This window comes from Diospyros lotus, chromosome 3, assembly GCF_014633365.1.
Source record: "Diospyros lotus cultivar Yz01 chromosome 3, ASM1463336v1, whole genome shotgun sequence".
NCBI classification, from domain to species: Eukaryota; Viridiplantae; Streptophyta; class Magnoliopsida; order Ericales; family Ebenaceae; genus Diospyros; species Diospyros lotus.
In genome coordinates this window covers 30,803,327-30,816,057 of record NC_068340.1, presented here as the reverse complement: position 1 = coordinate 30,816,057, position 12,731 = coordinate 30,803,327, and the positions used below count along the sequence as shown (strand labels likewise).

The 12,731-nt window shown below is 35.3% G+C and overlaps 1 protein-coding gene across 1 annotated transcript; it reads right to left on the bottom strand.

The window, feature by feature from the left end:
• Positions 1-6,939: 6,939 nt before the first annotated feature.
• LOC127796932 (uncharacterized) lies at positions 6,940-7,590 on the bottom strand. The gene has a single exon (XM_052329332.1). It carries the CDS (start codon positions 7,588-7,590, stop codon positions 6,940-6,942), a length of 651 nt encoding a protein of 216 aa, XP_052185292.1.
• Between the last annotated feature and the right edge of the window lie 5,141 nt (positions 7,591-12,731).

Here is a 12,731-nt window from a genome sequence, read left to right as displayed (position 1 = left end):
CACATGGATGCGTCTCAAGAGTCAATCGGATATCATCCAGAGACTCCTTACTCAGTCCATCCTTTATGAAACTAATTTTATCTTCTCGATTTATGGACGTAAACCCCACAGATTTGCATCGTGTGTTACAGGTCCATCGAGCACATTTGTAACAACCATTCACTCTTTTCGCTCTTCTTTTCTTCGCAAAACTACTCTTCCCTAAGCCTGGAAAATGCTTAAAACTAGGTGAAGTTTCACCAGCTAATCGAACTTTTGCTTCGATCAGCCAACGAATATCTTCAGGGATGTTATTAAGCATCAACAACCTAAGTCTTTCACACCTAGTAACATAAATTTTTTTCAAATCATTCTGCGGGAGAGATGGATAGTACTTGTGAATTTTTGAGAGATAAAGATCCATTTTTTTTTTTTTTAAAAAAAAAATTATACTAAGAAGAAAGTAAAGAACTATAAACTTTACAAAAGGGATGAGAGTACCTGATCGGAGAATAACACAAAGGAGAGAAGATTGAGCTCAAGAGGGGTGACTTGCCTCATACAGATATGGAGTCTCTTATAGAGCAATGGGCATCACTATTCTACACTTGACTCGAGGCATGCCATAATTGCACCGTCAGACTTGACGTCGTTTAGCGTCTCATTTTTCAACATTTGGCAGTGTGCCTTTTTTTTTTTTTCAACGCTCGGCGCCTCTGTTTTCAACATTTGGCAGTGTGCCTTCTTTCTTTATAGGGCAGTGTGATTGCACTGCCCAAGAAAAGATGGCTACCACCAGCGTCAATTCTGTCTCTCTCAATTCAATTTTTTTTTTTAATTAATTTTGTTTTATTTTTTTTTTTTTTTAGGTAAAATTTTGTAGACACCTTACCCCCCAACTTAAATTGCGTATTGTCCTCAATTGGCAATAAAAGGATAGAAGATAGGCATACCTGGCGGTCTTCAATACATAAACTCGTATGGAGAAATTTTATTTAGACTGCACATAGAGAAACACTAGTTAAGTAATGAAAAAAAAGAACAACTTATATGTATATATATATATATAAAATTATTTTATTATATTTTTATTTTTTTTTTTAGAATTTTTTTTTTTTCTTTTCTTCCAATTAAGGATCAAATGAGTGGTTGCCCACCTAATCGTATAATATCTCCCATTCACTACACCACTTTTAAAGTTATTTTCAAAATTATATAAATTGATTTTTCTCATGAATGCACATATATATTTTGAAAATATATCGTCCGGAGGTGTTGGTTTTATTATATCCGCGTATGGCACATTAATTTGCACAAACATCTCACACGTGTTTGGTTTAATTTGATCCTCAATAATATCGACTAACCTAAAAGATAGAAATTGAGGGGTAAATGTGGATAAACTTATGATTTTTTCACATTTTGACTCTCGAATTTTATCCTCTTCTTCCTCCCAGGTTTCTTCTTTTCTTACATCATTTTGGTCTTTTTCTTCCTCCAAGGTTTCATTGACATCTACCTCACTGTGATCAACCACTCTCTCTTCTTGCACCAAAGGGTGTACTGTCCTAGGGGCATCAAGTTTCTCAATTATTTCTCCATTCCTTAAGACAGTCACTCCTATGTCCTGCTCCTGACTTTCACTTTTGATGATGGGTTTTATTAATGGGATTTGGAGTGAGTTGGGATGGACAGGCTCTGACATGCTCAAAGTTTGTGTTAGCTGTGTCAATTGGTTCCTAATGTCCTCTGTAACTCTAATGGTATGTTCTTGACATTTGGACATTTGTGTAAAAATTTCCATTTGGCCTTGCATAAATAGATTGAAGGTATCTTCTAATGAACTCCCATGAGGGGGTTGATATGCATCGAATGTAGACCCTTCATTCGTTTGAAATGATTGAGGCTGGGAAAGGAAGTGCTCATGTGGTTGGGCTACAAAATCATTTTCCCATGAGAAATTTGGATGAAAGTGTGAATTAAGGTGATATGCATCAAAGTCCGAATGGTAGTTTTCCTCATGGTTCTGGTAATACATTCTCTCATAGTTGTGTGTGTGTGTGTAATTGGATTGACCATACAATACCTCCTTAAAAGCAGGTATTATAGGGCAGTCATCCGTTAAATGAGCTGAAGTCTCACACACAGCACACCAAACCTCAATTTCATGGTAAGTGGGTAACAAATGGGGAGTGTCTGATTGCAAATCAAAAGTGGTTTGCCTAAGAGGGTATAAATAATCCTTAAGAGGTCTAGACAAATCAGATTCAAAATGATAATTTTCATCATGATAAGTATCTTGTGCAGACAGATTGTAGTAATTTTGAGACATGAGTGTAAAGTTGACAATCCAATTGCAGGTAAAGACTCAGAATGATATGAAAATACTGTTTCAAAATTCTACCTGATCTCAGTCTCATATACAATGCACAAACAAAAATAAAGTAAAAGAGAAATAGAGTTACCGATTTTATCAAGAGATGCTTATTCTTTCTTTTTTTTTTTTATTTATTTTTTTCTTTTTGTTTTTGCCTTAATCTCCCCGGCAACGGCGCCAAAATGTGGCTGCACTCTCACCCTGCAATTAAAACACAATAAAAACAAATCATAATAAAACTTTTATATTTTTTTATTTTAGTGAGAGGTTTATACTCGCCAGTGTACGAGTGCAGTTGTAGTCCAAATTTATATTTATATTTTCTGGATGAATCCAGGTCGTCCACTGAGAGATTTATTTATGGCAAAAGAAAAAGAATGTCACACACACGCACACGCATTTGGACAAATTGACAACAAGATTTTTTATGGTTTTGTTTTTAGACAACAGATACTAGAAAATAAAGTAAGGCAAAAATTAAAATAAACATTAAACGTAAAAATATGAATTTGGATAGTGCTTGAGTTAAGACAATTTCAGTACCAACCCGTTGATTCCCAAATTTTAGCATAAAAGATTAGCAACATTAATTTAATTTCAGATATGAGGGTTTGTTATTAAATGCAATTAGAGATGATGATAGTTCTAGGTTAAGCAATCCCCATACATGATATGCGGGATTCTAATTTAAGCAACCACCATAAATCCAATTGCAATTAATACACAAAACAACTAAATTAATCATCTAGATTTGGGTATGATAGCGTTTCCAGTTCTAGTAACTCTCATACATGGCATAAAAGCTCTAAGTTAGGCTTACGCTCCAATCCAAACCTAGTGATTTTTTAATAATTAATACACACTCATACTGAAATTAATGTTACTTATTTAAAGCGCAGCTTTCTTTGGGAATCATTGGCGTTGGACACTGTCCTTGCCTTAACCCAAGATTAGATTTAGCTACTCATTTTTATTTGAAAGTTAATTGACATAAATTTAAATGACGTAATTTAAATAACAGAATTTAAATGACAAGAAATTTAAAGGCATAAACTAACCGGCCATTTAGGCGGTGAATAATTAAATGACAAGAATTAAAATTGCAGAAATTTAAAAGCACAAATTAACCGGCCATTTAGGCGGTGAATAATTAAATGACAAGAATTAAAATTGCAGAAATTTAAAGGCACAAATTAACCGGCCATTTAGGCGGTGAATAATAAAGTAATAATAAATGACATAAGAATTTAAAAGAAGAAAGAAAAAAGTAAGATTATAAGAGAAAGTACTAAAGAAAATGAGAAAGAACAAGAACAATTCTCAAAGAGAGAATTATAAGGAAACAACTAAACTTTTATTCAAGAATAATAATCACACTTACAAATGCAATCAAGTGAGCTATTTATAGGCCACAAGATGCAATACAAACCACACAATTTCAATTATTCAATTAGACATAATTATATCTAATGGGCACTCACACACTTAAAGTTAAATGGATTTTAGCTATAATACACACCTAATATTAAATGGATTTTAGCTAAAATACATACCTAATAAAGCACTCATAAAGTTAAATGGATTTTAGCTATAACATCCACCTAATAGTTAAATGGATTTTAGCTAAAAAAACACACCTAATAAAGCTCTCACATAAAAAATAAAAATAGATTTCTATAAATTGGTTTTTAATCTTCATTAGGATTAAAAATAATCCTTGGGCCTTCTCAAAATAATATTTTCTATGGGTTGTTCAAATTGGGCCTTAATTCTTCATGGGCTTGAATTCTTCATGGACTTGATTTCTTCATGGATTTGAATTCTTCATGGACTTTAAGTCTTCATGGGCTTGAATTCTTCATGCCTAAAAAAAAAAAAATAATAATAATAATAATAATAATTTAATGTTATTAATAAATTATATATTATATATATGTATTACACATGGCACATATATATATTAGATTATATTATATATATATATTACATGCATGCATATAATGATGTATATGTATTATATATAATTTTATATATTATTATTATTATTATTAAATTTTACTTTAAAATTTCATTTCATTCATTTTTCAATTTAAACTTGCATATAACCATAAAATATATATTAATATCTAATTTAAACCATTTTTAAGATCAAAAGAAAGGTATAATTATAACAAAATTTTTACAAAATTAACCACTAATCAAATGCATAATTTAATAATTGTACATGGCATTTAATACAAGTTAATACATAAAGCGTTTGATGATGGAACAATATACATAAATCTTAAACTAATCATATTATAACATGGTATATTTACTCGCATCTTGATGTCTGTGTCACTACACATCACCAATCTCTGAACCATCTCTGCAAGTCCCGGCTGGAACGTTGAATGTTCCAGGAGCGAACCCATGTTAGAATATCAAATGTAATGCTATGAGTGTATGCAATGTCTTTCATCGTAGATGTCAACTACACCCCTCATGCTGCCTATCATTTTAGCGGCCACCTCCTTCGAGGCCGGGGTGTATGGGTGCACCCTTGATAGGTCAGCAGTGCCAGTTCGTACTCCTTACGGCCTCATATGCGTGTGATCAACAATATCGTTATGCATGTGTGCATTTCATAGTCATGCCATTGATGCAGTCTACGTGATGATTTCATATCATAGCATGCCAATATGATAAGAGCAATTACATTTATAACTGTATTAAATTCGGGCAGCATACTTACAACTAATTTGTCTCGAACTACGTGCCAAGCGGCTATCCCTTAATCTCCTTGCTCACAAGGACCCCTACAGCATAGATTTATGTTTAGAATACCATTTGCTAATTTTTCATAATTTCTTCCTTTTTTTTTTTAAGCTTTATCTCTTCAAAATACATAATAATTATCTAAGATTCATAAAAATTTAATCTCTCTTTACCAATATTCCTTAAATAATATTCCTAGTATTCTGGGATTTTCTTAGAATTTTCTAACTTAAATTCCTACTCTTTCCCTTATTTCATAATAGCTAAATATGTAATTATTACATAATAATTACTAATCTTTCAATTTATTAAATTTCTCTTCACTAATATTTCTTAAATAATACTTATAACATTCTGAAATTTTCTTGGGATTTTCAGAATTAAAATCCTATTTTTCTTTATTTCTATAATAGAAAAATCTACTTAAATTACATAATAATTACCTAATATTTCATTTTATTCAATTTCTTTTCACTAATATTTCTTAAATAACACTTATAACATTCTGAAATTTTTCTTGGAATTTTCAAAATTAAAATCCTATTTTTCTTTATTTTCATAATAGAAAAATCTACTTAAATAATTAGTAATTTTGGCATTTTCAGAAAATTACTTTACCAATATACCATAAACAACATTTCAAATTTAATAAAAAAATTTCAAAATTTTACTCTTTTTTTTTTTGTTTTTTAAATTTCCTGACGGGCGCGTGAGCCGCACGCGCCTTCTTCCCACTCGCGGGCGCGTGCAGCTCACGCGCCCGACTGGTTCTTCTTCTCCGGCGAGAGTTTCGCCGTCGGCCGGCCATTTGACCTCTAAACTCGATTTTTCTACTCCTAATCTCTAGATCTCGACATTACGAACACATTGATACAAAAATTACAAAAAAATAGGATCGAACTTACCTCGAATCGGTCGAATATCCCTCGGCTCCGGCGAGTCGCGCGTTTTCCGGCGAAGCTTCGATTCGCCTTCTCCTTTGCTCCGTTGGCCTCCAAATTCTCCAGAAACGAAGCCCACGACTTGAAGATCAGAACCCCACTCTCCAATCTCACAAAATCACTCCCAATCGACTGATCTAGGCCTCGAAATTTTCGGATGGGTTGGACAGCACGAACTTGGCTATTTATAGCCCATTTTCGACGTGCTTTGCTTCCCCATCGACGGCCACGCGTCCCAGAGGCCATTCCCCGGTCATATCAGCATTTAAATCCCCTCATTTGCCCTCAAGAAACAATTTGCAGGCGCGGCCATGCTCTGGCCGCGCACTGCTCTGCAAAATTCAATTTTCGGATTTTTTTTAATATATATATATATGTATATATATTTACATATATTGTAATACCCCGAGAGCCCAGAGAAGTTAGTATATATCGAGGATAGTGTAAGGAAGGAAACAACACCCGCTGGATACCTTTTGGACTGAATGTTGGCAAAGAACTCCCAAGTTAAGCGTGCTTAACCTGGGTAATCCAGGGATGGGTGACCCCCCTAGGAAGTTCGTGTAGGCCCATCAGGGTAAGTTGTTCTGGATCTTCCTATCGCTCGAACGGGATGTTACATATATACACGACATACATACGAAAGAAAAATTATGATTTTCTTTAATTTTAAATCATATTATGATTTCATTTAATCCTTTTAATCTTAAATCATATTTATATATTTATTTATATTTTTCATAAGCACACTTTAGGTAAATTTAATTAACTAAATTAATTACATACACCTAATAAATCATTTAACATAACTTAATTAAATTTATTTATAAAACTTAGGGTATTACATTCTTCCCTCCTTACAAAAATTTCGTCCTCGAAATTTGATCATTCCTCACTCATACTAACTATAGGGTCTTCAAACAGGTATGGATAGTTGAGTTTCATATCTTCTTCTTGTTCCCAAGTTATTTCTTCGCTTATGGGGTTTCTCCACAAAACTTGTACCAGAGGAATTGATTTGTTCCTTAGGACTTGATCCCTGCGATCCAAAATACTGACCGGTTTTTCTACATACGAGAGATTTTCTTGAATCTCGATAGCTTCAGCTGGCATTATCTGGGAAGAATCTGGCTCATGCTTTCGCAGTTGCGATACGTGAAACACGTCATGGATGTTTGATAGAGCCAAGGGTAGAGTGAGTCGATAAGCGACTGGTCCAATTCTTTCCACTATATCATATGGCCCTGTATATCGAGGGTTTAACTTCTCCTTTTTCTTATTGCTTCTAGTCACCATCCTTAGTGGAGATATCTTCAGGTATACTTTGTCGCCTACTTGAAACTCTAATTTCCTTCTTCTTGTATCTGCGTAGGACTTCTGGCGATTCTGAGCTTCCTTAATTCTTTCTTGCATGATTTTTATCTTTTCTGTCGTTTTCTGAACTATCTCGGGTCCCAAGATTTGTCGTTCACCTACTTCAGTCCAGCATACCGGGGATCTACATTTTCGGCCATACAAGGCTTCATAGGGAGCCATTCCAATGCTGCTGTGGTAGCTGTTATTGTAAGCGAATTCTACTAATGGTAAATGCTCTTCCCAGCTACCTGGATAATCAATCGCACAAGCTCGCAGCATATCTTTTAGGGTTTGAATGGTCCTTTCTAACTGACCATTTGTCTGGGGATGATAAGTTGTACTTAGCCTAAGTTGAGTACCCAAACTCTCTTGTAGACTTCCCCAAAACCTAGAAGTGAATCTTGGGTCACGGTCTGATACAATGCTTACTGGCACTCCGTGTAATCTAACAATCTCATTCACATACTGTTGAGCTAATTTGCTGATTGGTTGACTTACCCTTATGGCCAAGAAATGAGCAGACTTAGATAGTCTGTTGACTATCACCCAAATAGCATTGTTTCCCTTAGGACTCCTTGGCAGTCCAGTCACGAAATCCATCGTGATGTGCTCTCATTTCCACTCTGGAACTTCCAATGGTTGCAAGCTCCCACCAGGCTTTTGGTGCTCAATCTTAATTCTCTGGCAGGTGTCACATTGACTAACGTACCTTGCCACGCTTTTCTTCATTCCTGGCCACCAATACACAGCCTTCAAGTCTTGGTACATCTTGGTGGCTCCGGGGTGGATCGAGTATCTGGATCAATGGGCTTCTCCCAAAATTGTTTGTCGCAATTTGATTAGTGGTTAATTTTGTAAAAATTTTGTTATAATTATACCCTTCTTTCGATCTTAAATATGGTTTAAATTAGATATTAATATATATTTTATGGTTATATGTAAATTTAAATTGAAAGATGAATAAAATGAAGTTCTAAAGTAAATAATAATAATATATAAAATTATATATAGTACATATATATCATTATATGCATGCATGTAATATATATATAATATAATCTAATATATATATGTGCCATGTGTAATACATATATATAATATATAATTTATTAATAACATTAAATTATTTTTATTTTTTTTTAGGCATGAAGAATTCAAGCCCATGAAGACTTAAAGTCCATGAAGAATTCAAGTCCATGAAGAAATCAAAGCCATGGAGAAATCAAGTCCATGAAGAAATCAAACCCATGAAAAATTAAAGTCCATGAAGAATTCAAGCCCATGAAGAATTAAGGCCCAATTTGAGCAACCCATGGAAAATATTATTTGGAGAAGGCCCAAGGATTATTTTTAATCCTAATGAAGATTAAAAACCAATTTATAGAAATCTATTTTTATTTTTTATGAGAGCTTTATTAGGTGTGTTTTTTAGCTAAAATCCATTTAACTATTAGGTGGATATTATAGCTAAAATCCATTTAACTTTATGAGTGCTTTATTAGGTATGTATTTTAGCTAAAATCCATTTAATATTAGGTGTGTATTATAGCTAAAATCCATTTAACTTTAAGTGTGTGAGTGCCCATTAGATATAATTATGTCTAATTGAATAATTGAAATTGTGTGGTTTGTATTGCATCTTGTGGCCTATAAATAGGTCACTTGATTGCATTTGTAAGTGTGATTATTATTCTTGAATCAAAGTTTAGTTATTTCCTTAGAATTCTCTCTTTGAGAATTGCTTTTGTTCTCTCTCATTTTCTTTAGTATTTTCTCTTGTGATCTTACTTTCTTCCTTTCTTCCTTTCTTCTTTTAAATTCTTATGTTATTTATTATTACTTTATTATTCACCGCCTAAATGGACGGTTAGTTTATGCCTTTAAATTCTTGCAATTTTAATTCTTGTCATTTAATTGTTCACCGCCTAAATGGACGGTTAGTTTATGCCTTTAAATTCTTGCAATTTTAATTCTTGTATCTACCGCCTAAATGGCCGGTTAGTTTCTTCTATTTTAATTCCTGTCATTTAAATTCTGTTATTTAAATTATGTCATTTAAATTGTTGTCAATTAATTTAATAGAGATGAGTAGCTAAATCTAATCTTGGGTTAAGGCAAGGACAGTGTCTAACGCCAATGATTCCCAAAGAAAGCTACGCTTTAAATGAGTAACATTGGTTTAAACTTCAATATGAGTGTGTTTTGATTATTGAAAAAATCACTAGGTTTGGATTGGAGCGTAAGCCTAACTTAGAGCTTTCATGTCACGCATGAGAGTTACTAGAACTGGAAACGCTATCATACCCAAACCCGGATGATTAATTTAGTTGTTTTGTGTATTAATTGTAATTGAATTTATGGTAGTTTCTTAAATTAGAATCCCGCATATCATGTATGGGGATTGCTTAAACTAGAGCTATCATTATCTTTAATTGCATTTAATAACAAATCCTCATATCTGAAATTAAATTAATGTTGCTAATCTTTTATGCTAATATTTGGGAATCAACGGGTTGGCACTGAAATTGTCTTAACTCAAGTACTTTCCAATTTCATATTCTCACGTTTAGTATTTATTTCAACTTCTGTCTTGCTTTATTTTCTAGTATTTGTTATCTAAAAAAATTATAAAAAAATCATGTTATCAATCCATCTAAATGCGTGTGCGTGTGTGTGACATTCTTTTTTTTCTTTTGCCATAAATAAATCTCTCAGTGGACGACCTGGACTTATCCAGAAAGTATAAATTTAAATTTGAACTACAACTGCACTCGTACACTGACGAGTATAAACCTCTCGCCTAAATAAATAAATAAAATATAAAATTTTTATTGTGTTTTGTTTTGTGTTTTAATTACAGGGTGAGAGTGCAGTCACAATTCCCTCACACGAGGCACATATATTCTTCCTTGAAACCGAAGGATGTTTTCTCTTACCTCAAATTCTGGTTTCTTTGCTTGCCCATACTCGTCAACCCACATTTTTATTCGGGAGTCTTCGGGGTAGGCTTGTCGTATTTGATCCATTAACTCTGGCTGTACTGTAAGACTAGCTACGTAGGCCGAGTTTCCTCGGGAAACTACTTCTACTGTCATCAGGCTAAATGCTTCCACTAGCTTCCATTCTGCCACCATCATTTCAGCCACACAAGCAGTTTCTTTCCTGCTTAGGGCATCTGCCACAACATTAGCTTTACCGGGATGGTATTGAATAGTACAATCGTAATCTTTTAACAGCTCCATCCACCTCTGTTGCCTTATGTTTAATTCTTTCTATGAGAAGACGTACTGTAGGCTCTTATGATCAGTAAAAATTTTGAACTTCTCATTGTACAAATAATGTCTCCAAATCTTTAGAGCAAATACCACTGCAGCCAATTCCAAATCATGGGTCGGGTAGTTTCTTTCATGGTTCTTTAGCTGTCGAGATCCATAAGCAATGACTCTCCCGTGCTGCATCAGCACACATCCTAACCCGTTTCTCGAGGCATCGGTGTAGACCATAAAACCTCCTGATCCGTTTGGCATAGCCAGGACTGGAGCGGTTGTCAGCTTAGCCTTAAGTTTCTGAAAACTTTCTTCGCACTGTTCGTTCTAGTCGAACTTTACCCCCTTCTAAGTTAACTTGGTAAGGGGTGTCGCAATTTTTGAAAACCCTTCCACAAACTTTCTACAGTACCCTGCCAATCCCAAGAAACTCTTAACCTCAGTAACTGACTGGGGTTGCTTCCAATTTGTCACAGCTGCTATCTTGACCGGGTCAACCGATATCCCTTCGGCCGATATAACATGTCCTAAAAATGACACCTGGTACAACCAAAATTCACATTTTGAGAACTTGACATACAACTTATGTTCTTGCAATGTTTGCAATATTATCCTTAAATGTGATTCGTGCTCTTCTTCCGAGGACGAATATATTAGTATGTCATTTATAAACACGATCACAAATTTGTCCAAAAACGGCCTGAAGATTCGATTCATGGTGTCCATAAAAGCTGCTGGGGCGTTGGTTAGTCCGAATGGCATCACCAAAAATTCATAGTGCCCATATCGAGAACGAAACGTTGTCTTAGGCACGTATTCGGCCTTGATTCCTAATTGATAATATCCTGATCTTAGGTCAATCTTCGAGAAAACCTTGGCCCCTTGCAATTGATCGAACAACTCCTCGATTCTGGGGAGTGGGTATTTATTCTTGACCGTTATCTTGTTGAGCTGTCGATAATCGATACACATCCTCAGACTCCCATCTTTTCTCTTGACAAAAAGTACTGGTGCTCCCCATGGCGACATACTAGGTCTGATAAATCCCTTGTCTAGCAATTCTTGAAGTTGGGTTTTTAATTCTCTCAATTCTGCAAGAGCCATTTTATACGGGGGTATCGAAACCGGACCTGCTCCTGGTACGATCTCTATCGAGAACTCGATCTCTCGCTGGGGTGGCAGTCCAGGCAATTCTTCGGGAAACACATCCCCGAATTCTTTAACGAGTCGCACTTCTTCGATCTTTAAGGGCTCCTTGCTTTTCTCTTGAACACAAGCCAAGTATCCCTGTGCCCCTTGACGCAACAGTCTTTCAGCCTTCAGAGCCGAGATCCACTTCTGTTCACTTACCCTCCTTTGCCCTCGAAACTTGACGTTCAAGTCGCTGCTCTTGAGGCAGACTGTCTTAACTTTACAGTCCAATGTGGCATTGTACTTAGTTAGGAAGTCCATTCCAAGAATCACATCAAAATCTTGAAATTCCAGAAGAATTAGATCCACTGGGAACTCAACTTCTCCTATTTGAATCTTTCTATCTTTGTACCCTGATGAAGTTTCTAGAGACTTCCCTATTGGGGTTGCGACAATCATTCGACAATTCAAAATTTCTGGTTTGTCCCCTACTATTTTAGCAAATGCATGCGAAATGAATGAGTGACTTGCACCTGAATCTATTAATGCATGCATGGGGGTACCAGATAGAAACATAGTACCTTCAATTACTGTTGGATCCTCTGCCGCATCCTGTCGTGTTAGATGAAACACTCTTCCTTGATGTGCTCTGGCATTCCCGGACGTCCCCTGGGGTTGACTTATCAGTCGCGGCTTGGGACAGTCCTTTGCGAAATGGCCCGTCTACTGGCAGTTGAAACAAGTAATTCCTTTCTTTGGGCAGTTTTGGTTGAGATACCCTATTTCTCCACAATTGTAACACCCCTTTGTCCCGAGCTGGTACGGCCTTCCTGGGTGCTGCTTCTGGCATTTTGCGCATGGGGTACCAGGCTTGAATTTCGGCTTCTGGGGTTCCAGCTTCTTGCCGGCTCTATGACTGCTCCC